The 26,496-nt window shown below is 41.0% G+C and overlaps 1 protein-coding gene across 4 annotated transcripts in view; it reads left to right on the top strand.

Moving 5' to 3' along the window:
- MIPOL1 (mirror-image polydactyly 1) overlaps nucleotides 1-24,350 on the top strand; it is a 191,921-nt gene extending 167,571 nt beyond the window's left edge. For all 4 annotated transcript variants that reach the window (XM_080978774.1, XM_080978775.1, XM_080978776.1 and 1 more), the window contains one exon: nucleotides 23,254-24,350. In XM_080978774.1, coding sequence (XP_080834900.1) covers nucleotides 23,254-23,320 — 67 coding nt within the window. In that variant the 3' untranslated portion in view covers nucleotides 23,321-24,350. The remainder of the gene's footprint in view (nucleotides 1-23,253) is intronic.
- The last annotated feature ends 2,146 nt before the right edge of the window (nucleotides 24,351-26,496 follow it).

Genomic DNA, 26,496 nt, shown 5'->3' with positions numbered 1-26,496 from the left:
CCAGGCTAAGAATTTGCAGTTTCTTTGTAACCTCAACGGCTTCATACAAATGAGTATTTTTCAATTAGGCCAGAACTACTTTTCTTAGCCTTTATTAATGTGAGAGAGGGAGAAAGATATAAAATATTCTGCATTTTTAAAACGAACTGACTGATCCCCGTACTGAAAGACTTCCTACCACGCTAATTTTGTCCAACTCCATCCCCATTTCCCAAGGAGATAGTAATTATCATTTGTAATGGGGAAACCAGGTATTCCTACCCATTTTTTTAAAAAAATGCAAAGTGTATGTTTTGCATAAGTAATAATGAAAATCAATGCAACCCACCTGATTTCTAATATCCTTAATTTTCCATCACATCTGTCTATTAATAGTTATGGCTTGAAGTTTTCTTAAGAGTATAACATGCATGTGGGATGAAGTCCTTTTTATTAGGTGCCAACCTATGATAGTGCCTTGATAATCTTTGGAAGAAATAGTGAAATTATTATTTATATATTGGAATGTTTCGTAATATACTGTGATAGCAGAAGGTTAGCAAATATTGCTATGGATCTTTCTAAAATATTTATACCCCATCTTTCCTCTTCAATCCAAAGGCAGCTAACATCATAAATGAACTTAATCATTTTTTCAGAACCCCAAGGGATGTCAGGGCTGAGTCACACAACATCTGGGCTTCTCCTAGCTGCTACTCCTGTCATGGCCGCTCTCCATGTTAATGGAAAGAAAACCATGTGATCTAAACATTTGCAAGTATTTTCAACACCCAACACAAAAGAGAGATGGCTTGCAGCAGCATGCAGAGCTACAGATAATGCTCATGTTACAAACATTCTCATCTCAAGCAGGGAATCCACCAAGGGCTGAAGGAGGAAGCAGCCAGCATGACTGATAATGTGATTCAGTCCTCATTATATTTAGTCATTTTATAGTTTGAATACTTGTTAAGTTGCTCACTTATCTGTTAGAGAAAATACATAGTCAACCTGGATTTATTTATCCATCAGGTTTTTCTACCACCCTTCAGTAGACAATTATTGAAGTGGTTTAAAGCTATGGTTTTCCCAGTAGTGATGTATGGAAGTGAGAGCTGGACCATAAAGAAGGCTGATTGCCAAAGAATTGATGCTTTTGAATTTGAATTGATGCTGGAGGAGACTCTTGAGAGCCCCATGGACTGCAAGAAGATCAAACCTATCCATTCTAAAGGAAATCAGCCCTGAATGCTCACTGGAAGGACAGATCCTGAAGCTGAAATCCTTTGGCCACCTCATGAGAAGAGAAGACTCCCTGGAAAAGACCCTGATGTTGGGAAAGATTGGGGGCACAAGGAGAAGGGGACGACAGAGGACGAGATGGTTGGACAGTGTTCTCGAAGCTACGAACATGAGTTTGACCAAACTGCAGGAGGCAGTGGAAGACAGGAGTGCCTGGCATGCTCTGGTCCATGGGGTCACGAAGAGTTGGACACGACTAAACAACGTAACAACAACAACAAAAATACAAATTTTGTCCCTGAGTTATCAGACAAGCCTCTCTGAGGACCAAGGTGCATAGGTCAGTCAAAGTATGTTGGCTCCAGAAGCACCCATTCCTTTCCTGGCAGTGAAAATGTAACCATAATGAAGTAAATAACTAACATTTTCCTGCCATGACATCCAAAATCAGTTTCCTGAAGTAGACACCTAATCATAAGGCTGGTCGCCAGTGTAGCTCTTGAAGCACAATAAGATAGGTTGCAACATCCAACCCCAGCTATTATCCTAGCATCTGCATTCTGTAACAACGTCAGTGATGAAGTATTACGGGAGTCCAACCTTGAGGTTGCTAGATCACCATGGCCAGGATGTGTGTGTGACTGCAGCATCAGAAGCAGGTCTGTACCTACTAAAATAGGTAGACCACTTCAGTGAGAACCTTGGGCTTCTCAATCTCATAGCTTTTGTGATGCTCCCAATTCACTATAGCACTGCTTATATATGGGGATCCAGCATATAAATGCATGGTACACCTGTGAACCAGAAGGAGCAGCAGTTGAATACTGGAATCTCCTCTCTGATAGTGTTTGGGAGCTATTCTAATCCATTAATATGAATGGAGCTTTTGAATTTGTTTTAGTCAGTTAAAGTTTGCACCTGCTATAGATAATACTTTATAGATAAGAGAGGCTCTCATGGCACCTTCCGATTTTCCAGCACCGGGGAAAGTCCCTTCTGTTCTCCCATGCTTTTAATGCCACGTGTTTAATTCTTATAACTATTTTGTTTATTTATCCTTGTTGGTCTTGCTGCCATTGTATTGATTTTATGCTGCTGCATGGTTTCATGCTGGTTTTTGGCTAGTTTTACTCCTGCTTTTATAGTGTTTGTTTTCAAATTGCAGTTGCATTATACTAATTTTAATTTGTGAGGATATAGTAAATTGGGCAATAAATTGAAATTCCACAAGTTTTCAAGGCATGCTTTGGCATGGAAGAGTGTGTTGATATGGGGTTGGAATCTTATGGGACACAAGTGTTTTGGATGCAGCTCCAACCATGGGGATGGGATTGGAAGCAGGAGCACATCATTACCTCTGTTTCCAAAGTTGAAGCTTAGAATACTGCCGTGTGCATGTAGAAAATAGTACTACCTGGTGGAAGTATCCTCAGCATGGAAGGTGAACCTCTAGGTTTAATTCTTACAACTTTTTCTGAACTTCAAAAAGAAAACTTTAGAAAAGCCCTTAAGGTGGATATAACCCCCAAACTGTCCAGTGAGTGACCAAATATGCTACATTTTGGGGACAGAGGGAAGATAGCACCAAATGGCTGGACAGCATTTTGCTACATTTTGTTGTGGATCCTACTTCTAGTTTAATTAAAGCAATATAAATTTGTAGTGCAGCTACTCCAGAAGCTAGATCAAAGATCAATCAAAGAATCCCATGGAGATTTTATTGAGTTAAGTTCAAATGCTGTGCAACATTTCATTGATGAAAATAGGGGTGTTCTTGTCTTGATGTAACTGTAAAGAATAGCACAATATTCCCCCTCCAACATTATTTTCTGATTAACAAGACTTCAAATCCCATTCACTTGCAAACAAGCTCCATTGATCTTATGGCAGATTCTTTCCAAATAAATGTGCATTGCTTTGTGACCTCAGAATGAATGTGTATAACTATGTAGATGATTTTTTAGCATAATCTTAGGCATATTTCTCCAAAAGTCTCATGGTTGAATCGTACATACTCCCAGGTAAAGGTGCATAAGTCCCATGCATATTTACCTGAGAGTAAACTCCTCTGAACACAGTGGCACATTTGGGAAAACATGCATAGTGTTGCTTTGTTAGTGCTCCTGTGCACAGTCCATGTAGGAAAGATGGGATATATTACAAAATCAATAAAATGGGTGCTTCTTATGAAAAAAGAATAGCAAAACAATTAAGAGAAATTATAGGCCATGCTTGCAATCATCATACATCTATTTAAATCATGCACTACCCTTTATCAAAACTGATTATATTTCAGTGTGATAAAAGTACGTGTTTTAGGACATGGTAATACTTTACTATTAATCATAATTTTTGTAAGATACAATATGCACATGTGTGCAGCACACATACAAGATTAGCATAATTTCATTTTATCATATAATTGCATACATAATTTTCCTGTAATATATTGTGTGTTTTGCATAAAAAACAATTAAACTCTTGTAAGAGTCATGTGTCAGAACAAGTTCTGTTTCTTTCATTGCATTTTGCATAACGGGATCTGCTTTCTGTGTTGCACTGCCATTTCACACATGAAATGTGCATGGCGGAGGGAATCACATTGGGGCAGCCTGTTCAATAGGTGTTAGCATCTTATTCCTCAGAAAGTAAATACTAATCTGCCTTCTCTGAGCACGGGAATTGTGTGCATTTCACACCAAGGTCCAAGACATTCGCCAGCGCCCACTGGAGGGTATAATCTTTCCCAGAATGATCTGAGCAGCGCAGTTCAAGAACAAGAATGAATCTTTGAATAATCGCACCACAATGTGAGGTGACCCTCAGGCAGGGGACTGACCAGTTACCCATATGGGTTTGTGGCAAGGCGCTCTGATGTTCTTTTTTAACACAGCTGTGAGAAGAATGTGGCTAAGATCCAGTAGCCTTTCTGGAGTATAGCTGGCAAAGGAAGCCATGAGGGGAAGAGAATTTAACACATGGGTGTAAGAGCTTCAGCTTCATTGATTCGATCTGAGGGGAATGCCTAATGACTGGAAGAATCAACCTTGGCAATGAAAACACAAAGCTCTTTTCATCAATTCAAACTCGGACTCTAAAGCTGCAGATGGTTACCTCCAGCATTGCCTATTCAGGGCGAGGTTTTATAAAATGGCACTTTGCTGAATACTAATAGATCAAAACAAAGATTTAATTACATAAAGATGGGTTGTTCATTTTTAAATGAGGATACAGGTCAGTGTCTCAGAAAAGGATAATATGACTATCTTTTATACGTAGGTCTAAAGTCTTGAGGTTTTTAACTGCAAACATGATACCGTTAAAGCACAGATTGCATTCTATAGAGTACAATGTCTATTAAATAGGAAGCAGACTCAAAGCTAGGCTTATGGACATCAGTGCTTTTCATTCCCCCCCCCCCCCCGTCTGATGCCGGTTTATGAATGGCCTTTCTGCAAAACAGAATGACTTTTCTAGAGTTTCAGGAAACTTGTGGAAATTTGGTGTTTGACTTTAATCTTCCCTATAAATCAGAAGGGGGTGGTTAATAAATGTATAGGCAATAAACTAACTTCATGAAAAATAAGCAATACTTGTTTTGATTTGGGGTGGGGGGAATTGACTGAATTTCTGAGAACTTTTAAAAATCTGTTTGTTTTAATTGCAGAAATACATGGTTGTGTTCTGCACCTTTTAGTGAGTTTTGTTCATGTTTTGCTTACATACAATATTTTATTAAGTTATGTTTATATTTGACAGATTTTTAAGTTTAAACTGGAAATTCCATTTTTAGAGCTAAGCAGTCCCACTTTTAGTTAAAAAGAACGTTTCTTTTGCCTTAGTAAAGAGTTTGACTCTTCAGGCTGAAGGTCTGCCTAAAGCTTCATTAAAAGCATTATGATAATATCTTAAACAAGAGGTAATTTATTTCAGAGAATTGAATTCAGTTTGAAGACAGGAAACATTGCATGCAATGTGTATTCATCTTGCTTTCAGCTCCGGCCAATAGGTTATATAAGTTTGGTGATGGGGCAGAAAATTGGCCCTAGTGATGGGGCCCTGTGGGAAGCAATGTCTTTGTCCAACCTCTTAAACCACTATACTTCCATCCCAAACCTCAGGGGGGAAACCCAAAGAATTCTGAAACTAGCTCCACATTCTCGGGGGCTTTGAATTTCTCACTGCTCTGGTAAACTCACCACACAGCAACGCAGCAGAGAGCCCGAGGAGTCTCTTTCCTGGAGAAACACATCTAGCTCAAAACCCATTGGTGCAAGGGTATCCAATTTGATGCTCCCAAATGTTGTTGGATTAAAACTTCCATCAGACACAGCCATCATTGCCAGTGATCAGGGATTATGTAGTCGAACAGCATATGGTGGGCACCATGTTGCCTACCCTTGCATTAATGGACATGTGTTTCAGGTTTTATGCCCCAGTGTAAAACTCTTACATTTATCGTTTAAGAACTTCTGTTGTTCATCTTATTGGAGAAATTCAGCATAGCGCAAGAAGAGCACTCTGTCAATTGTTTCTGCTTCTGAGATGGAACAATCTCCCTTCTCCCCCCCCCCCACCCTACAGTTTTGAGGGAGATGAACCCTGTTGCACCAGCAGAAGTCCTTACACAAGTTTCCCACAAGTGGGACTGGCTAGTTGAATCCAGCCCAATGTCTTTACAATACAGCCTTCAGATTATTTTCTCTCTTGCCTTGCTATCTGCTTACATTTTTTGTGCCAGAACTTGTGCTCATTTTTATTTTCTTTCTGTGAGGTGAAATTTCTATCCTAGACGCATCTCTTCGTATTACTTATAACCACCTGAAACAGAATTGAACCACCTGAAAAAGGGATACCTTCTAAATGATTTTTCCCCTCTTCCTATGATGTGTTCTTGTCTCAAGACCCAATCAGCATGGGACTGAGGTGCCTCAACCACATCTCTGAAAGCCTTTATCTATGCACCTTCGTGTGTCCCTCAGCTTTTCTGTGTCTGCCACCTTGGACTTAAGGGAGTAATTTAGTTTCCTAAGAGCCAGGTGCTTGTTGCAAGGGCTCATGCCTGCAACCTCTGCCAGGTGAACAGGTAATCACATACGTGTGACACTTTAAAGAAACACTGGGTAACTTCCATATCTCTACTAGATTAATTGATTGATTTTTCTCCTCATCTTGTTGGCACATTCATATCTACTTAACACACCTAGTTTCTTTACTTTTTCATTATGTTTCATCAGTAGGGTCCTAGAGAACTGGGACGTTCTCTTAGGAGTTAAACTAGAGTTTTCCAAACTGTTCATGTTGGTGACACGCTTTTCAGACATGCATCATTTTGCGACACAGTAATTCAGTTTTACCTACAAACTGGTGGAAAAACTAATCCATTGCCAGCCCCGGGAAGAGTACGGGGGGGTGTTCACATGACACACCTACACACTGCTGCCGACACACTAATGTGTCGTGACACACAGTTTGGAAAGCTCTGAGTTAAACTATCCATAAAATATATGTGTGGCTGTTGTTGTTACGTTCTTTAGTCGTGTCCAACTCTTCGTGACCCCATGGACCAGAGCACGCCAGGCACTCCTGTCTTCCACTGCCTCCCGCAGTTTGGTCAAACTCATGTTCGTAGCTTCGAGAACACTGTCCAACCATCTCGTCCTCTGTTGTCCCCTTCTCCTTGTGCCCTCCATCTTTCCCAACATCAGGGTCTTTTCCAGGGAGTCTTCTCTTCTCATGAGGTGGTCAAAGTATTGGAGCCTCCAATACTCCAAGTATTGGAGTGTGGCTAGCCCTATCCAATACCTGTTGTAGCCAATTGTACCAAGGGTAAGATGAGTGAATATTCAGGATTCTCTTCAGATCATATAAATCTTTCACCCAAAGGGTATGACGGACTAGCTGCAAATCGGGGTGTGTTAATAGCTTACTCAAAGCTATTGAGGCCAGTCATTTAATTTGGCTGCTATAGAATGTTTATGCATAGCTGCTCCCTCCATTGAAATGTATGGCTAGCTTGCTCCTATGGGGAGAATTAAGCATATGCACATACTGGATCAAGGCACTGAGGGTTTCCCCCTCCCCGTTTTAAGAATTTTTCTGACAATCTTAACACACACAAAATTCTTTAAGAGGTTTTGGGAGGATTGTGTACCTTTTGGAGTTCTTGGTCTAGAAACACTATGTTTTGTGATGTGGACATCAAGCAGGACAGAATTATGAATTTGCTTATTTAGGGGCGTCCTGTTGTCTGGGCAGGACCTCCATACATATTGCCCTGGCTTGTACCACAGGGAGGTCATTTCAGTGCTGCGAATGCAGTGGTTTGACTTCACCCCCAGAGGCTCACTCCATTGTCTCTCGAGACAGACAGGTGCCAACGAGAACTATTTATTTTCAAAAACAAGTTCTCTGTATTCAGTGGAATTTGTTTGAGCTGCCTTATTTGTTGGCTTTCACATTTTTAATATGACCTTCTTAGGCATGGGCCATTTTTACACAATGCAGGAAAGTAGTGGGAATGTTGTAAGGAATTATGGAGGATGCCACACAACCAATGCAAGTTTCCCCAGAGCGGGGACAGAGGAAAGTCTGAAATAGAAGAAAGTAAGGTGAAGAGATTGTCTTTAATTGGCATATAAGCTATGGAATATGTGAATAAAGGGCACAGTAAAGTCACTGGATTTTGTGACGGTGGGTGTGCAAACTCAGTCTGCCTTAGGGATTAAGGTTTGTGTAGAATTAAGACTAATTGCAATGTATAAAGGAGGTTGTGTGTGATCCAACTGAGAACTTACAAAGTTTATTTAGGTATTTAAGACTGATTGCACACATCACAGTTGTTTTAAACCCTTCGGTAATCCCAGTTATTACTCCACTCAGGAAAATTCATTTGTACAGAAGGATTTTTTCCCCAGGAACTGACATGTACGGTATAGTTATAAGTTATAAAGAAAGTCAACTGTCTACTAGATGAGTTATCACTAGGGTATAGCCAAAGCATACAAACAAATTTTAATAGAAAGTCCAGGAATTTTAAAGGCAAGACATATTCTTAGGAGTTGTTATGTTCTGCTGTGTACCAATATCCCAACAAAGCAATTTCTTTGAATATTTATGGGAAATTTGTCATATTAAAGCAATAGAAAAGCTTAGTTGACATACATTTTCCTTCCCCAATATTTTGACCCAAACTAGAATTGTAGAAGTTAAAGGGACATCGAGGGCCATCTAGTCCAACCCCCTGCAATACAGGAATATCCACTGAAGCACCCATGGCAGATGGCCTTCCAACCTCTGCTTAAAAACCTCTAATGAAGAAGATTCTACTACCTTACCGTCAAAAGGTTCTTCCTGATGTTTAGTTGGAATTTCCTTTCTTGTAACTTGAATCCATCTTGTAACTTGAAGCTGGATTATACTCTCAAGATCACTGACCCATTTGGCCCAGCAGTGTCTACTTGTGGAATGACTAACTTTTGGTCTTCCAGATGATGCTGAGCCCCATCATCAGCTATAGCCAGCAGGGCCAGTGAGGGAAGCTATGGTTCAACAAAACCTAGAAAGCCACAGGTTAGCCCCTTTGTCTTGTCTGATTGACAGGGGTGTTTTTTTTAAAGTTCTCAAGAAGAGGTATTTCACAGAAATCCAGTCTTGAGATGATAGGAATTGGACATGAGATGATGTGCAAGGTGTGAGCTCTGTCGTTAAGCTACAGATCCTCACCTTTTAACATGTACTAATGTCATGTCTGCATCTTGAAGGATCTGCTAATATATACCTCATAGGGCAGTGAAGAGCCTGTGGCCCTTCAGGTGTTCTTGGACTACAACAAACATCAGCACCAGGAGCATGATTAGTGATCAAGGATGCTGGGAGTTGTAGTCCAGCAGCATCCTTTTTATTTATGTGTTTATTACTTTAAAACCATGTATCCCACCTTTCCAATGCATTTGCATCACCCAGGGCAGCTTCCAACAATTGAAAGCTAACAAATCCCACACCCTGGCAGGTTTAAAACTGTATAAAGCATTATAAAATAAAGATTTGTTTTTAGTATTGTTCACATGATGACATGTGGGGATATGCATTTCTGAGGTCTGGGTTTCTACCCCAACACCCCAATAACGAAGGGAACAAACCCTTCATTTTTAATATAGTTCCTGTACATCCCAGGGAGGTCACTTCATTGCTGCTAATACAGTGGTTTGACTTCACCTCCGGAGACACACTCCACTGTCTCTCAAGGCAGACAGGTGCCAACAACATATTTATAAGCCTGGTTAGCTCTAGAAAGAAGCCACATGCACAAATGGATGGTCCCAATCAATTTTGCACATGTTCCTTCATAAATCCATTCCAGCCTGTTACTAGCTTAATCTGTCATTTTTAAAATAAAAATCCCCTTCAGAATTCATATTTTAAAGATTATTTTATCGCAAAATATGTACTGGTATTTCATTTTTATCTCAATATGTAAATTATTATTATTATACCCCACCCATCTGGCTGGGTTTCCCCAGCCACTCTGGGCAGCTCCCAACAGAATATTTAAACCACAATAAAACATCAAACATTAAAAACTTCCCTAAACAGGGCTGCCTTCAGATGTCTTCTAAAAGTCAGGTAGTTGTTTATTTCCTTGATATCTGATGGGAGGGCATTCCACAGGGCGGGTGCCACTATCAAAAAGGCCCTCTGCCTTTTTTTGAGCCATGAACTCCAAGAGATAATAAAGTGTTAGTTCGCAAGGTGCAAATCAGGTAAGTTCACCTCAGAAATCAGAGAGCAAAATCCTCAAGCATCCCTAGCTACAAGGAGCTTGCAGGGTGACATAAACTGTAGCAAAATCACCCTGCACATTCTAAAACCTTCCCGCTTCTTTTTTAAAAAATGGAAGAAGTGGAGAAGACAAGACAAATAACTTGTGGAAGCTGAGTCAATGTAGATTCAGAATAATGTTCTCATGTAAGACTAAATATGAATCAATATTTGGATTTCATATCTCTATAAATTAATGTCTGGTTTCTGTGAAGGTAGTGATGGTTAACTCAGCCAGGTGGAAAGAGAGCAGATGCCCATTTTCTTCAAAGGGTGACTGATTTGGCCACTGTAAGAAATATTGTAATTCATTCCTGGGCATCGGAACAGATTCTGGAAAAGAACAAATATTTAACTGAAAGCCCCCACCAAACAAAACTAAGGTGTGAATAACTGAATATTTGAGGGGAAGGGGAATTCTTCATGATTCTTCAGTTTTCCTTTAAAAAACCCCACTGCTATCACACAGCGATCTCATTATAATAATTTAAAACATTAGGAGAATCATGGACCATGGTCTCCGCTTTCTTGAGAAAGGACTTCTGGCAAGAGATGGCTTGCACCTCACAGCAGTTGGCAAGAATGTGTTTGCTGAGAATCTCACAAGCCTGATCAGGAGAGCTAGTTTAAATTAAATCCGGGGAGAGTGGGAGAGAGAATATTACAGATGATGGGAACACCTGGTACTGGGGTTTAATAGCTTCATTGATGTTTGGGAAACTGAGATGATGCTCCAGAAACATGCTAAATGGTGCAAGATTACAAGAAGAAAGCAGCTTAAGGGACTGGCTCATGACTTCAGTTGTCTCTATACTAATACACAGAGTATTGGAAACAAGCAAGCAAGTAGCATGCAGGAGTGTTCTTAGGGGATCTCCCATCCAGATTTAAACAATTGCTCCTAGTTTCAGCAAGGATGATGTGTCATGTGGCTTCACACCACACCTTGGGACGATAGCTTCCTACCCCATTTCCAACTCGCTCCCATTGCCAGTGCACTTCCAAATGTCTCTTGTACCTTTGTGTGAGAGCCTGTGGTCAAAAAATGCCATCATTTTGTTTTGACTGAGCCTAATTCTTTTTTAGAGGGCTGGGCAAGCAAGTGAGCACTCTTGCAAGCAGGCAGAGTTTTAACACATTTTATTGTGTGTCCATGAAGTCAGGGGCAGACTCTGCTTTGCCGCTTCACTGTCTGTCTCAGGTTCACCTGCCAGGCAACCTCACTCTCGGGAGATGTGGTTTGGGGCTGGCTCTGACAGCTCTTCCTCTGGGGTGTCCAGCACCAACACAATGGAGGCACCACCTGATTTGGACCCTCCGTGTCCACAGTTTCAGCAGCCTCATCTCATTCCACTTCCCCCTCCAACCTGCCAAAAGATCTCCACATGGCCCATAATGAATTCAATGATAAGTCCATTTTCCTTCACGGAATGTGAAAGCACGTATCAGGTTTCCAGACCATCAGGTCCCTATGGGCTTCCACACACAACTCAGATTGTTGGTTTTGACCTGTAAAACCTTTGCTTGAGGCATTAAAGTTCTGTTACTTTGGTGCAACCTGAGCATCAGGTAGAAGCAGTTCAACCCCCTCTTTGAGCTGGTCTGGTGCCAGTGGAACTGTTGAGATCCAGCATTTGTCATGTTTTATCTGCTTTGAGTTAGACATTTCGTGTCATTTCAATGCATTGTTATTTGTTCCAAACCTTTTGAGATGAGGCAATCTAGAAAAGCAAGGAAGGAAGCCAGTGGGCACCTTCTTAATTTGTCCAACAATGCTTCCAGGTTCATACAGAGCCACCTACTGTGCGGCTAGTTCATGAACTCTGCCTGAGCAATGCAATCAAAATATTACTTTCTGAAAAAGTATACAGTATGGATTTTCCAGCTTATGTGAAAGTTGAAAAGACAAAGCAGGTATTCTCTCATTATTTCCTCAAACAGTTCTTTCAGCTGTTGTGCGTACCTGAAGAGGTCAAGAAAGAGTGATCCTTCCAGATGTAGTAATTAATCACATTACCGGCTGAAAATATCAAATCAGGGTCCTTGATTATGACGGATCATCACACTGTATCCTGATGAAAATGCACAGATGGGAACGGAAGTGAGGATTAAATCAAGCTATTCTGGGCAACCTTCATAATGGCATATCCTAACTTCCTAAGCCCTAGTGCTGGTTATCTAAATATTATTCCAATGTGTTTTTGTAGCCATTATGTAAGTCACGCATCACAATAATGATTCTTTCTCCATTGTTAACTGATGATGTTGCGGTGTGGCATAATGTGCTTAAAATCATTTTGATATCATGAACTCCATCAAAACAGAATTGATTGAATGGGAATTACACAATATCAGGTTCATACCTCTGGTCCTAATTAAACTAGTGAATAGAAATCGCTGGATTTTTATGATGTGCAATAGTCATAGCATTTACATAGTATATTTCAAGTGTTCCAAACAGTTCATATAGTCTATACCAGCCTTCCCTAAGCTGCTGCCATCCATATGTTGTTGAAAAACAACTCCCAACATCCCTAGCCACTGACCATGCTGGCTGGGGCTGATGGGAGCTGTAGCCCCAAACATCTGGAGGGCACCAGGTATGGGAAAGTCTGCTGTAATTTTTTTCACCCCTACAATTCATCTAGTGCCTCCTAATCTACTGAAATAAAATAAAATAAAGTCAGGGTCTGAACTATGCTTGTTTAAGTACAAATCAAGGCATTTTCTAAAAATCCCCTTGTATGTGATATTCTATTTACTACTGATAAAGATTTGTGGTATATATATAACATGCATTGGAAACACTAAATAAAAGAAAGAAAGAAAGAAAGAAAGAAAGAAAGAAAGAAAGAAAGAGAATGTAAGGAATTACAGTGCTCTCTGGGTAAGAAAAGAAAAATTGGGAAGGCAGGATTAGTTCTCTCTTATGATCACCACTACCCTAAAAGAATATGAATGCACACAACGTAGAACAGCAACTAACAACTAGGAAAGTCTTTATTTATAGATCCAACAGTGAAATTACAAATTAAAGGCACCTTTGGCTCATCTAGGGCCTTTACTATGGTCATAGAGATGGTATCAGGCGAAGTGGATACTGTTCTGTACTCTTAAAACAGATAAAGATAATTTATTAATATAAAAGCAAATGTAACATATAGGACGTTCCATTACTGAGATGTTTAACAAAGCTTCAAGCCAATGTGAGGCACACATCCTCTCTGGCCAGGCTAGGCGAGGGAGGTCACTCTGGAAGTATTTGTTGACTCCTGTGACAACCACGAAGGTTGGTGCAGATACAAAACTCTACTGGGCCAGTGCTCTCTGTTTAATTAAGAAGGAGTGGATAGCTGAACTATTTCTTGAGAAGCCAGTTGTATTCAGTTGTATGCAGAAGGAAAACTACATAGCCTTTTTTCTAATGTAAATAGGTTTTTGTAAGAATGTTATGAGAACCTGGTGGACATGTTATGAGGGCCCAATTCTTTCTGCTTATGAAGAGCTTGGTACTAGAGCTACTCCTCACTGGCTCCAGTTTCTGTTTCCATCTCTGAGAAAATGAAATATTGATGTCTGCTGAGAAAGACTTGAAAATGTGTGGACAGGTTGGATGGTGGGGATGAGGACAATGGTGAAGTGATGGAGCTTAAGTAAGTTATGCATGTCTATTGATTAATAAAAGGAGAATAACTTGTGCAAAATATAAACCTTTGACCGCATGTGCTCAATCTACATGTCATTTTGGAGTCATAGAACTGGCTTTTCTTAATATGGAATCACCAATGTAAGAAACAGATGAAAGAAGACTGTGGTAATCTGAAGGCTCTATAGAGCCCTCTGCATGCATAACTTAATCACATGCAGGAACAATCACACACTGTGTGAACTGTAGCTTCTCTTACAGTAGAGCATGGGTGTTCATAGAGGTGGGATCTTTAACTTACTTGTTTGTCACTTATGCACAGCTAAAATCCCTTAGATAATGTTCACTACTGCATTTCATGAAAATGTAGGCATCACTGGAACATCTTCCCCCTGCCAAACAATAAACTGTATTCTATGAAAATCAAATGTTTTCCAAGTCAACATAATCCCAACACCCAATTTTTGACCCGAGTGTTCATTTACAGTTTGCTTATAACAGCTTCAGAGAGATGGAAGTTTGTACATTGATTTATCAATGGCAAAATATACCAAGCAGACTCAGTAAACTGGAAAGGCTAGGTTAAGGGCTGCTGCGGTATAACATCAGCTTGTTGTGGAATATTTCAGAGCAAACCCAGATGTTGGCATAGTGAAGTTAAATAATGTAAGCCACCAGCCCAGCAGAAACTACCATTCAGCAAGACCAACGACACAAAACAAATTAGATCTCAGAGTTGTATGCTTTGTCCAAAACTAAGAAGGATGTTTACTTAGTGTTTTAAAATCCATAATAACTGCTCGATAACTGCAAACTATTAAATTACCTTTTTGAAAACAGTGTTTGCTAATTTGAATAACTGCTATAACTCACTTTTATATTATAAAAGAGGCAAGCATCCTGGCCAATTATTGTTTGCTAAAATTACTTCTTCCCAAATATAATAAATGGATAGTGTTTTGGTTTTTCAAAATGTTTTTTTCCCTTTCATGTTGTAAAAATCATTATCAGACAGTGCTAAAACTTGGCTGAACAAATAAAGCATAACTGCTAAAAATGTTTGAAAAAATATGCAAGGCCACCTTGAATAGATAACCAAAAGATATATCAAGTCTTTAAAATGTACCGTATTTCTGTTAATTATGGAGTTCTGCCAGATGCCTTACCTGAGTCATCGGGCAGAAGCACCTCTGATGGTTTCAGATGAAATATGTCCATATAAAAATATTACTATTTTTTTCACAATCTAGCCAACCGCTTAAATCCCTGCTGCATAAAAGTTGCTGAGCAGTCCTGTTTATATCCATTGATAAAGATGGTGCATATAACTTAAGCTTCAAATTGTATATTCCTTTTTTTTTTTTTTACCACATAAAGGTTTATCAGAGTTTTAAATCTTTCCCAGTTTTGAAGGGTTCCAGTCTAATTTTAAGAAAATTCAGTATTCTTTAGGCGAAAACATAATAAAGTACTGGCCATCTTGCCAAAATTTTGAGCTGATTTTTATCTTTGTAAATTGTCTTCACCAACAGACAATGGCACCTACATGTGGCTTGAAGCAAAGGGCTCACTGAGGTTGTCCTTCAGCCTCTGATAAGTCTTATTTCACACACACACACACACACACACACACACAATCATTGAAAAAGTAATAATGAGAATAATGCTTCTGGTGTCCATTACAGTTCTTTTGGGCACTTCCAGATGTCACTCTGATTCGTGGTGTGAGATTGTTCTGTTCTCTTGTAAGGCAATGTGATTGCTTGCAAGGGGGGGTAATTTTATGTCATAAGGACGATGAGAGAGAATAAAAATTAAAAGGACACAGTGCCAAAAGATTTGTTGCAAAGTTTGCCAAATACGCAATACAGAGTGATGGAGAAGGAACAGTTTGTGTTGGTTATACTGTCCAGAGGATGCTTAATGGAGGACACTTGGTATTTTAAACCAGGACTATAAACAATCAGAGAGGACACACAAGGGAGCGGCACGCGTTTAAGTCATCATGGAATGCTGTTTAGAACACACAGAACTTGGAATATGATGCTCTGAAACTAACACCATTAATTTTAACAGGTCATGGGCTCAGCACCAGTGTTTCCGGAGACTCTCATCTTATTTAAACAGTGCTGCAAAGCATGCCTTCAACTGCATTTTTACATGATCCGCCTGCAAGCCTACCAACAATTACAAAAACCCATAGGCAGCCAATCTGGGGTTCTCCAGATGCTGTTGGATGCCAGCTTTCAATAGTCCTAGCCTGCATAGCTAATGGACAGGGATGATGGGAGTTGTAGTCCAGCTCCCATGCTTGTTACCCTGCTTATAACCACGCCTCACTGGATATTGATTGGTGGAAAAGACATTTATGAAAAAGGACAACGGGTGATCCAGCGTTGGAGGGAGGGAGCCCATTTTGTCCAATTCATTTTCTGCCCTTAAGCATATAATTAAACCAACTTTTCAAAATCTTGGGGCAGGAAGTCACTCTGAAAGATGAGATCACTTGTTCACTTTTCAAGCCAGCTTTGAAACCTACTTTTCTCCCATAAAAAGCTGTATTGAAATGGACAACACTTATTCACAGTGCCAAGTAATATCAATACAGATAGTCCACAGTTCTGTCGCGTGGACTCAAACCTTCAACCTTCTGATCTTCTGTGAGGTTGCCAGGGTGTGCATGGCCTCCAAACAGCAACAAGTGTAAAGCAAAAGATCAGAAAACTATCACAAAATACAGCTTCTGCTCATAAATAAACAAGATGGATGATCTGTTACTCATAGGTAGGAACTGCTTTGGGCAAAGACAAATGACAATGATGAGAAAGACCACTATGTGACTAAGCCCGCAGTTCTCCCCACAAAAAACCAATATTGACCATCTGAAGAACACCTCATAGCTTCAGCTAATTTTAGAGATAGTGATATTGCATGTTTTGATCACTCCTAGATATAATCTGGTGATGTTTTTATGATGCATGCCATGGACAGGAAGAAACCGGAGGTCAAAAAACCTCTAGTTTTGCACTTATTTGCTGTGCAACAATAAAGAACACTGCTAACAATCATATTTTGCAAAATAAATGTGCAACTCCCATTGGTAGTATTTCTGTTATTACATGATCAGTGCATGAATGTGGCTGTGTGAACCCCCTCAAGAAGAATTACAGACCTAATGTAGTCCGCTAGTGATGTAACTACCGTTCATATGAACCTAGGCTCACATGCATTAGCAAACAGTTTGCCCATGAAGCTGAGCTAACTGTGCTACAGACAGCATTTGTACTGAAGTATTTATTGGTTTGAAGGGAGGTGAAATCACTGCTTCCTGAAGAATACTGGCAGCGCCCTGTCTTGGTCCCTTCAAAAAGTCATGAACTTCAGCAAGATTCACACTCCTCTAACTGTGTGGCAATTTCCACTAAAGAGCAGTCATCCCAGAGAAGAAGAGCATTCAGTGTTATACTCATATATAGCACAGAGGTTAGGGCCAAAACCTCATGTTGTCAATTTGGTGTCTAGACAGCAGCTAGGATATAAGGTACAGAAACCCAAATAGTAGTTCTTTTTGAACTTTTTGGGACCCGATTTCCAGAACAGTAGCTATGTTAGGCAGCTGTACCAAAAACAACAAAGGCTGCATACACATTCCCTGTTTACTCTGCATCCTGTGCCCTCCCATCACTGGTGTGAGAAGCGATATACACACAAAATAAGCCACAATCCTTTATTTATCCTGTTGCTTCCTAAGAAATACTATCTTTTGATGTGTTTCCTCCCACAAACCAGCTTTGATCCAGTGAAAGAAACAATGGCCTTGCTTCATTTTAAGCCGGTAGCATGTATACAACCAAAGCGTCTCATTAGGGTTGACATATTTCAAAAAGTGAAAATCCAGACACAAATGTTGAGTTTTTTTGGCAAAGTAGTTGAGTTTGCTTTTTTTATGTTGTGCTTTTTTTTGCAAAATCTCAAAAATAATGAAGTTTTTAAGCTATTCAGCAAAATCTAGAATTCCGACATGGGTTGCCATACGTCCAGATTTTCAAGGACATTTCAGTGATTTCTGCCTGGACCCTGCTTCAGACTGCAGTATTCCAGCTATGTCTAGGAAATTCCGGACATATGGCAACCCTAGACTCATAGCACTGTAAATGACTAATAATGCTGCCATATTAAATTTGCTCAGTTGTTTTTCATTTGAAGTACACAGTGTTTTGTTATAGGCAAAGTCCTTTTTCCTGCTCCTATTCTGAATAGTACATTCAGGTATTCGGTTCATTTGTTGTTGACTTTATATCCCACCTTTCACACCCTAGTGAAACTCACAAAGGTAATGATGAAAATGTTTGTTTACTTTTGAAACTTATCTCTCTTCTTTGTCTTAAGACCTCAGGGTGGAATCCAATAATAACACATAAAGCCGTCAACAAATATCAAAACACAACACAGTTCTGCACATTTAGAAGCAATAATTTGTCACTGTTGCTGCACAGGCAAATTATTTAAGGTTTGAAAGTCTTGAAGAAACAGGCAGGTGTCTAAAGGTCATCGCCACCACCATCTGTTTATTTGTATATCACTTTTCCACAAAATTGTGCCCATGGTGGATCACAATGTATCAAATGAACAACATATTGCAATTATTAAAAAATTCAGAATGGTTAGAAATAAGTGTGAGGTCAGTAAGTAAATACAAAAGTAAATAAATCCACACAACATTGTTTCAAGACAATACAAATAAGCTAACTTAATTTTAACAGCTTGAAACTAAACTGGAGAGAGAATAATGCCAAACACAAAGATAAAATGGAAGTTTAGAAAACTGAGGGTGGGGGGGCGTCACCACCCCAAAAAGGCATTCCACAGAAGAGCTCCACAGTTAACCCCCTGCTTTATGGGGTAGTCACACCTCTCCCTTGGGACAGACCTCCTTCCCAGCTCTTCCTCACCTCACACCTGCAGTGGGAATAAAGATTGCCCCTCCTCCTTCAAGCCCCACATACACTCATAGGCTTGAGGATGATAACCTGTGCTCATTGGCCGGCCGGCAAATGTGACCTGTCTCCTGCTGTTGTGCAGTGCACTGGGCACTGTTTGTTGTGGAATTTGCTCTATATGGGGTGGGTGGGTGGGTGGGTGGGTGTGTAGGGAGAGAGAGAGAGAGAGAGAGAGAGAGAGAGAGAGAGAGAGCGCTTTTGGAACAGCAGCCAAATTTTATTTTGGCCAGTCCAGCCCAGTCTGGTTGTACTATCCCAAGTACTATTTTTGAATGAAAAGTACTTTCTTAGATAAATACTTTTCTCTTCAAGTGTAATTTGCTGCTTTTGAGATGTAGTTTCTGCTTTGGGTCCATTTCTTTCATACCCAGAAAAAGCTTGTTACCATTGATTAAACCTGCAATTTTTTTTCCGGAATAAAACAAAGAGCAAAGTGGTCTTGCATTCCTGATGCGTGGTGTGGTCTACCTCATTTTGATGATAGCCGTCATCATTCATCTGAAGAGCCATAGCCATGATTGCTAAGCCTCATTATTTTCAATGAGGCCTGACAGTTTCAGAGTTAACCAGAAGACAGCAACTTTCATCCTATGGGTCTTTCTTTTCAAGCATGGGTGACTCCTCATTGACTTGTCAATTGTGGTGTTCCCTGATGGTGGTTGGTCGCATCTCCTTATATGTCTGTACTCTTGAGGCTCATAAGTAAGTCCTCCAGCCACTGTCTTTCCCATTCCCTTCCCATGCATGGTATTACTATGCTGACAAATGTTGGTGGGTTTTCTTCTGTTGCTGAAGGGGAGAAAATGAAAACAAGACAAGAGCCACATTGAGGTGCAATGTGTTTTGCTGTGGCTGCCCCCCAAGAACTGAGAGACAACACCAGTACCATTACCTGTGGATGGGAGTGCGCTGAGCTTGCTCCCCCTGAGGAATTCCACGACTTCCAAATATTTGCATCGTCTTCCATAATAAAATGTTTGCACACTAAGAAGGTACCACAGTGTTTAGCCTGTATCTCTCAGGTTTCACGCAGACAGGCTAGACTGGTACATTCCCAGCTTTTACATCTTAAGCAACATTGAGCCCACACAGACATCTGAATTGTTAGGTTTTCTTTTTCATCGTGCCAAGTGATAAGAAAATAATTACATATCACTTACGAAATGGTGTAGAAGGAACTTGTTTTAGCTGGGGCAAAGGCTCTCTCCATCCAATTTCTGGCAGTTCTGCCACCGTGCTGTGGCCCCATACAATGCCACCCTCACTCTTCAGAGGGAACCTGATCCTCTAAAGCGGGGGGGGGGTGTTGAGGGGGTATAAATTGGAAGAGGAGAAGGGGAAAGAATGGTCACCTCCTGCTTGTGCAAACTTTGGGTGCACCCTCCATTAAAGAGAATGGTAAAAACTTCCAAATCTGCTGCCTGATTCATCAGGAGGACCAACATACGCTTATCATGGATTAAACTTATCTGAATGTTGCAGCCCTCGCTTAAAAATAATGATTTTTAAGTTTCAAAAAAGTAACTTCGCAACCCTGTACACACACTTGAGGTTAAGCCCCATTGGAATTAGAGCAGGCATAGGCAAACTCGGCCCTTCAGATGTTTTTTGGGACTACAACTCCCATCATCCTTAGCTAACAGGACCAGTGGTCAGGGATGATGGGAATTGTAGTCTCAAAAAACATCTGAAGGTCCAAGTTTGCCTATGCCTGAATTAGAGGGTTTAAACTTTTTAGACACATGCAGAAGGGTTTTAGTTCAGTGGGAAAGCATTCTGGAGGTTCAGTGTTTGGAAGCTGCATGGGGAATTGTTCATCATACTTTATCCTACTGAGACCGGTAGGCATCCGCTTATTCCAAGTAGCCATGAGCACATCTGCATGTATGCAGCCTTCTGTTGCTCTCCTGGTTCACTTGACCTGCATAAATTTCTTCAGTATCACAGAGCATAGAAAAAGTAGTTAAACCTCTCTGTCACCATTTCCTGTTTCTTGCTGAAAGCCTTATTGCCTACCACTCACCCCGCCCCCTTCTCCCGTACCAATGTTTTTACGTAGTGGGTGGATTCCTAATCTAGTTTCAGGGATGAAGTTTTCTGAATAGTGCAATAAAAAGCACAGTTGGAAGGAGCCTAGAGTCTCCTGGAAAATGTGAGAGTTTCGATACCTAGTGTGCACCTCTGTCAGTATCAGATACTTCTGCTTGGATCACTAAAACCAAAGCAGCTATCTTTGTAGAGCTTGCAGTTATCTGCTATAAAGTTCTCATTCTCGTTCTCTCTCTCTCTCTGTCTAAGGTTACCAGATTTTTTTCAAAGAATCCGGGGGCACTTTTTTTCCCTTTTTCTTTTGAAAAGAGGGGACACAAAAAATATTTTAAAAACATTTTTTAAAAAAATAAAGAAAGAAGTAATATCTTCTCTTCTGTGGCCTCCTCTGTCGCGTGGCCTTCCTCTGGGCCTCAGCCTGCTCTCTTGGAGCGCTAGCTGCCATGGAGTAGGCTTGGGTCGGTCCTGGGCTCGGCCATGTGTCCTTGCCCTCCTGGTGCTCTCCTACCTCTCCTCCTCAGCGGCACGGCAAGGTCAGGGCTCCCGTCTTTTTTCTCCTTCCTCTTTCTCTCTCCTCCTTCTCATCTCCTCCTTCTCACTGCGTCAGCTCCGGGGTTTTTACTGGCCCTGGAGCGCCACTGGGCAGTTGGCCGGGTGACCAAGCGCTCTTGCTCCCAGCTCGATATGGGTTGTGGGAGGGGGGTCCAGCGGTTCCCCCAGTTGATGCACCGGGCACCCCCGGTTCCCCCTCGGCAGTGGCAGTCTCAGCAGCCCAGAGCCAGCCTGGTAGCGCAGTTGGCTCTGGCTGGCTTCAGGAGCTGCTCGCTGCCGTGGCGCCCACCATTTTGCCTCGCCGGAACTCCCCATATGATGTGTCTTGTGCCAATGAAGCAATCACACAACATTCATTCCCTACTAATAAATCTACAACACTTAAAATATAAATCTGAGGACATTAAATGAAATCTGAGGACATTCCGGGGACGGATTTTGTTCGGGGACAGATTTGTAAATCCGGGGACTGTCCCCCGGGAAACAGGGACGTCTGGTAACCATATATATCTCTTTCTCTCATCCACGTGAACAAATTCATTTGCACATAACATTCTTCACATATGATGGAACATGATTTCCTTCTTGTATAACTATGTTGATGTTTTTAGCTTTACTGAGGGCAATTTATTGAAATTCCCAATGGCAAAAAGTACTGTATATTTTAATATCCTAGTGTTGGATTTGCTCCCCTTCTCTCAATATATGTTTTTATGCCATGCGGGGGGCAGGGGTGGAGAACCTTCAAAAAAAGTTTGATACATTAACAAAAGAAATTGCTAAAATGTATTGTTATTAGAATGTTGGTGGATCCTGGGATTAGAATTGTCTGGCATCCAGTTTAAAACCCCAAGCCTTGATTAAATTCTAACACTTGCTGGATCCAGCAATTAAAGGGGTCTGGCACCCACAAACTCAACAATATTATATAAAATTAGTTTTTAATTATTGCTCTTTTTTCTGTGTTCTTGGTGGTAGCTGTAAGGCACCTTGGGTCCCTGCCAGGGATAAAGACGGAATATATATATATACCTGTGTATATATATATATATATATATATATATATATATATATACATCTCACAAATAAATGACACGAAAGGGACACACCTTCCAACCACACTGTTTTACATTAACTGATCTTTAAAATGTTAAAATCATGTTTAAAGATCCGGAAGGAGAAATGTCTTTATTGTTTTAATGTTAAGCACCAGGTGAGCCTTTCTAGGGAGCCTGTTCCATAACTGGTTTTTAATAACATGTAAATGGGGAGGTGGATGAGCTGGGCTGCCAGAAAACTATGTGGGTATTGTAAGGAATCATGGTAGAAGGAAGAAGGGATAGGAGGAAAAAGGAGGAGGCCTGATTCTCCAACAAAGGGCTTCCACCTCCCCTATCCAACCATCTCACTAGTTTCTCCAATTCTGCAAATGATATTATACATTATGATGTATAGGGAAATTTAAATATGCAGCAACGCATTCAACTAAAGCTTGTTGGTGGCTGAGGTAGAAACAAGGGCAGAGATATTTTAAATGACAAAAGAGAATTGGGTGTTCCATGTAACGAGAGCAACAGGCACCAAAGCAGGGTTCCCCCCTGCCCCTGCCCCACAGGAACCAAATTTGCTGCTTGTGTGAAGGCATCTCTGCAAGAAACTTCACACACAAGCAGTCGGCAGTACTGTGCAAACCTGAGAGATGCGGGGTTCTCAGATATTGTGTTTACTACGAAGTGGGAGATGAGTTAACACGCTCTTCTGACTGGGACGGGGCTGGGCTGTAGGTTAAAAGTTCCTCGCAAATTGTCTGCATTCTGCCTTGGGAGCCTGTCTCTGTTACAGTAATGCTTTGTTTCCTAGCATGACCACCCCTGGGACTTATTGGTCCAGAGCAAACACTGTCTCTTTCAGCCAGGACATTCCTAATATTAGTTTCCTTTTCTTCACTCGCCTCCCCCATTCCAGGTTGCAAAGGCTGGTGGACGTCCTAAGGAAGAAGATTGGCGCAGGGACCATTAGGACGGTGATCTGATAGAAAACTCCAGTCTGGGGAAGCATTCACATCTGGTGACCAGGCTGCTTCATTCAGCGCTGTGTAAACATTAAAGCCTTAACTTAGCAAACAGTTGTTAGAAGTGGGACACTCCAACGACATTCCAAGCCGAGATAAAATCAAATCATAAATGTTTAACCACTTGGCTGCTGAGTTCTGTGATTTGTCCAAAGGTATCCCAACGAAAATTTATTTACTTTCATAGCAGATCTGTTTTGGTAGGCTTAGCAAGCCTTTGAGAAAGTTTGTGTGTTGCACACACACACACACACACACACACACACACACACACAAAGACGCTATGGGCAATTGTTTCCAAGTGTAGCCTGCTTAGTCAGGTCTTACTCTTTCTGCCTAATATAAGATGCAAAACCTTGCAGATTATTCTTGAACTCTAAATCCACTGGGTTGAATACAAATATTGAAATTATCCGATAATGCTAGAATTCAAGATTTATGTAAATGATAGGAGCTCGTAATAAAAATATACATCTAATATCTTGTAAAATGTTGCATTTTTTCTTCAAGAACACTTTTCGTTTTCTTCCAACACTGTATAGGTTAATGAAAATTGTCCCTGTGCAAGACACACTGAAGGGAAGGCATACAGACCATTTTCAGGAAAAATTAAAACATATATCAAGTAGTAGTAGATATATGCTGATAACTTAGCAAATTCTTTATGTTCACATCTTAATTGTTCAGTATGTGATTTCTTTGGAGATTCCCAGTCTCATGTTGTACAGAAGCAGAGAAGATTCATTATGTCTCATTCAAAGCAGTCCTTGTTGTTATGAACCCTCTCAAATAAAAGCAAACAAACTGGCGATATGATTAACCTCCCGCAAGAAATGTACACCTGTGTCAGTTGCCTATCATTTAGAATTGCCCAGGCAATCTCTTTCTCCAGCTTTCCTTGATTATTGTTTTACAGATTCAGTGAAAAAGATTATAATGGGAAAAATGAAGGATTGAAGGAAATAAATACCATATGATGTATTTGCTGTGAGTCAATGATTACTGTTCTGTTTCATTCTCGTTAACTTGGTTTATCCACCATTGCATCTCAGTCTCTGTACACTTGCACATGTGTGCACACACTAAAACTGAGCTACAGGGGTGAGTAACTCGTGTGTGTATCTGTACATCCATATTTCTCTGTCCATTTCATACATCCGAAGAAGTGAGCATTGCTCCTTTAAAATACAGTACAGCATTTGTTCCTTAACATGTCTCAGGATTTTTGATCTTTTTAATACTACAAACGTACATGGCTATTCTTTGCATAGTACAGAGTAACATGGCTGCTCTTGAAGGGAAAATGGGGGGGGATCTATTGAAGATTCCAAGATTATAAACCCTGCTGCAAAGTTCATCCTCCAGATTCTAACGTCCTTCATACACGTGGGTTGCTTATGGTCTGCAAACTCCTTTCCTCTCAAAAAGGCAATCATGAGCAGATATCAGAAGCTGCTTGGGCTAGACACTAGGAACTTTTGGTTCTGTGTGCTTCAGCTGCATGTGATGAGCTATCAGAACTGCAGCTTCGATCATCTAGTCAGGTTCTAGAATGGCCCCATCCATCCAGATTGCCCATTGGGCTGACAGGAAGCGCTATATAAAGACTTCCTGTTTACACTGGGACCTTGTCTGGGCAACAGTGGCCTCCTAGCTCAGGGGTGTTCCTGTGTGTCCTGTCTTGGTTGCTCAGTTCAGATTCTGGGCTCAGCTCCTTGTTCTTCTTGGCTCACCTTTGACAGCTGCCTCCAGCTCAGCATGACAGACTGGAATACAGTTTATGTCTCTTGATTTACGCAGGAAATGTGAGATGCTTTCCAATTTGCACACTGATCATGATCGTTCTTCCTCCTTCCCAGGGTTCAAAGTAAGAGCCTGTCCCCCCCGCCCGCCCACCCCCACTGGCTAAGATAACAAATGTAATTACCATTGCGAGTTGTGTCACTATTCCTTCAATGCTACATGGAGATACTGTGTATTTTTTCAGCGGGATTGCACAGTGAGTTGTGAGCCATCCATGGTCCATGTCATGGTAAAATATGTAAATAGCATCACGTTGTCTCAGAATAAGAGCATTATTAAAGCTTTCCAGCACTGTAATTAGATTCATGGTAAGCTTCCCCTAAGCCCTCACTAATTAACTATACTGCAACAAGTCAACTTGAACAGGAAAGAAATGGGGACCTTTCATCACCCAGCAATGTTTCCCATTCGGCCCCAAATCATAACCTGACTGTGGTATTTTGTACAGTGGAATCCCTCTCCCTTGACCCAGCCATCCTCTAAGAAGGGCGGCAGGGCATCTTCCATCCCAAGGCTGACTTCCTCAGCCTAGACTCACAGGGCCCTAGAACCCTCTTTTAAGTTGGTGTATCGGGGGCAGTGTCAGCGGGTTGCCCAATATATGCAGCACTGCCAGGGTGATCTTTATCCCCGTTCTCCATCTTGTACCCCTCTTATCTTTTTGCTATCATTCTCCCTTCCCCTCCTCTCCACTCTTTCTACTACCTTCTTCCCCCAGCCCCAGGTTAAGAACCCTGTCTTAATGGGTTCTTCTGGTGAGATTGAAAGCGTGTGTGCACACACACACACACATATATACACAAATATATACATTTTATACACTTAGGGTGAGATTTGCCTAACAAGACACAGCAGTGCAAGCCCTGCACATGGAATTCTGCTTATGCAAAAGAGCTTCACCCCTCTGCCCCTGTATCCCCCCCCGAAATAGATTCGGGAGGGTCAGGAGATCCCACTAGTGCAGGATGCAGGGGAGGAAGGAGAATTTGTTCCATCTGGCAAGCTGGAATTCTGGCACTGGTGGAACAATCAGAACAGGATAGTGTTGAATTCCTCCTATAGGCCCATGTGGTTTAGTGCAGTGATGCAGGTGCCAAACTTTTTTTGTGCATGGTTCCCACCTTAGGCTGGAATGTGCAGGTGGAACCCAGCTCCCTTGTATGCATCTTCTTGCAGGACAAAGGCATATGAGATTCTGTTTTGCTCTGCATCCAAAGGATGGAAGGAATTGTATTCTTTAGAATCTAAAATTTAGGTATTGGTAAAATTGCTTACCTATGTTATATTACATACTGTATGCATTTTCCCATTTAGCTCTAGGACTGTGTAAAATG

This window comes from Podarcis pityusensis (genome assembly GCF_964106645.2).
Source record: "Podarcis pityusensis genome assembly, chromosome: 1".
Lineage (NCBI taxonomy): Eukaryota > Metazoa > Chordata > Lepidosauria > Squamata > Lacertidae > Podarcis > Podarcis pityusensis.
The sequence above is the reverse complement of the archived record's forward strand: the minus strand, read 5'-3'. Positions and strand labels throughout refer to the sequence as shown.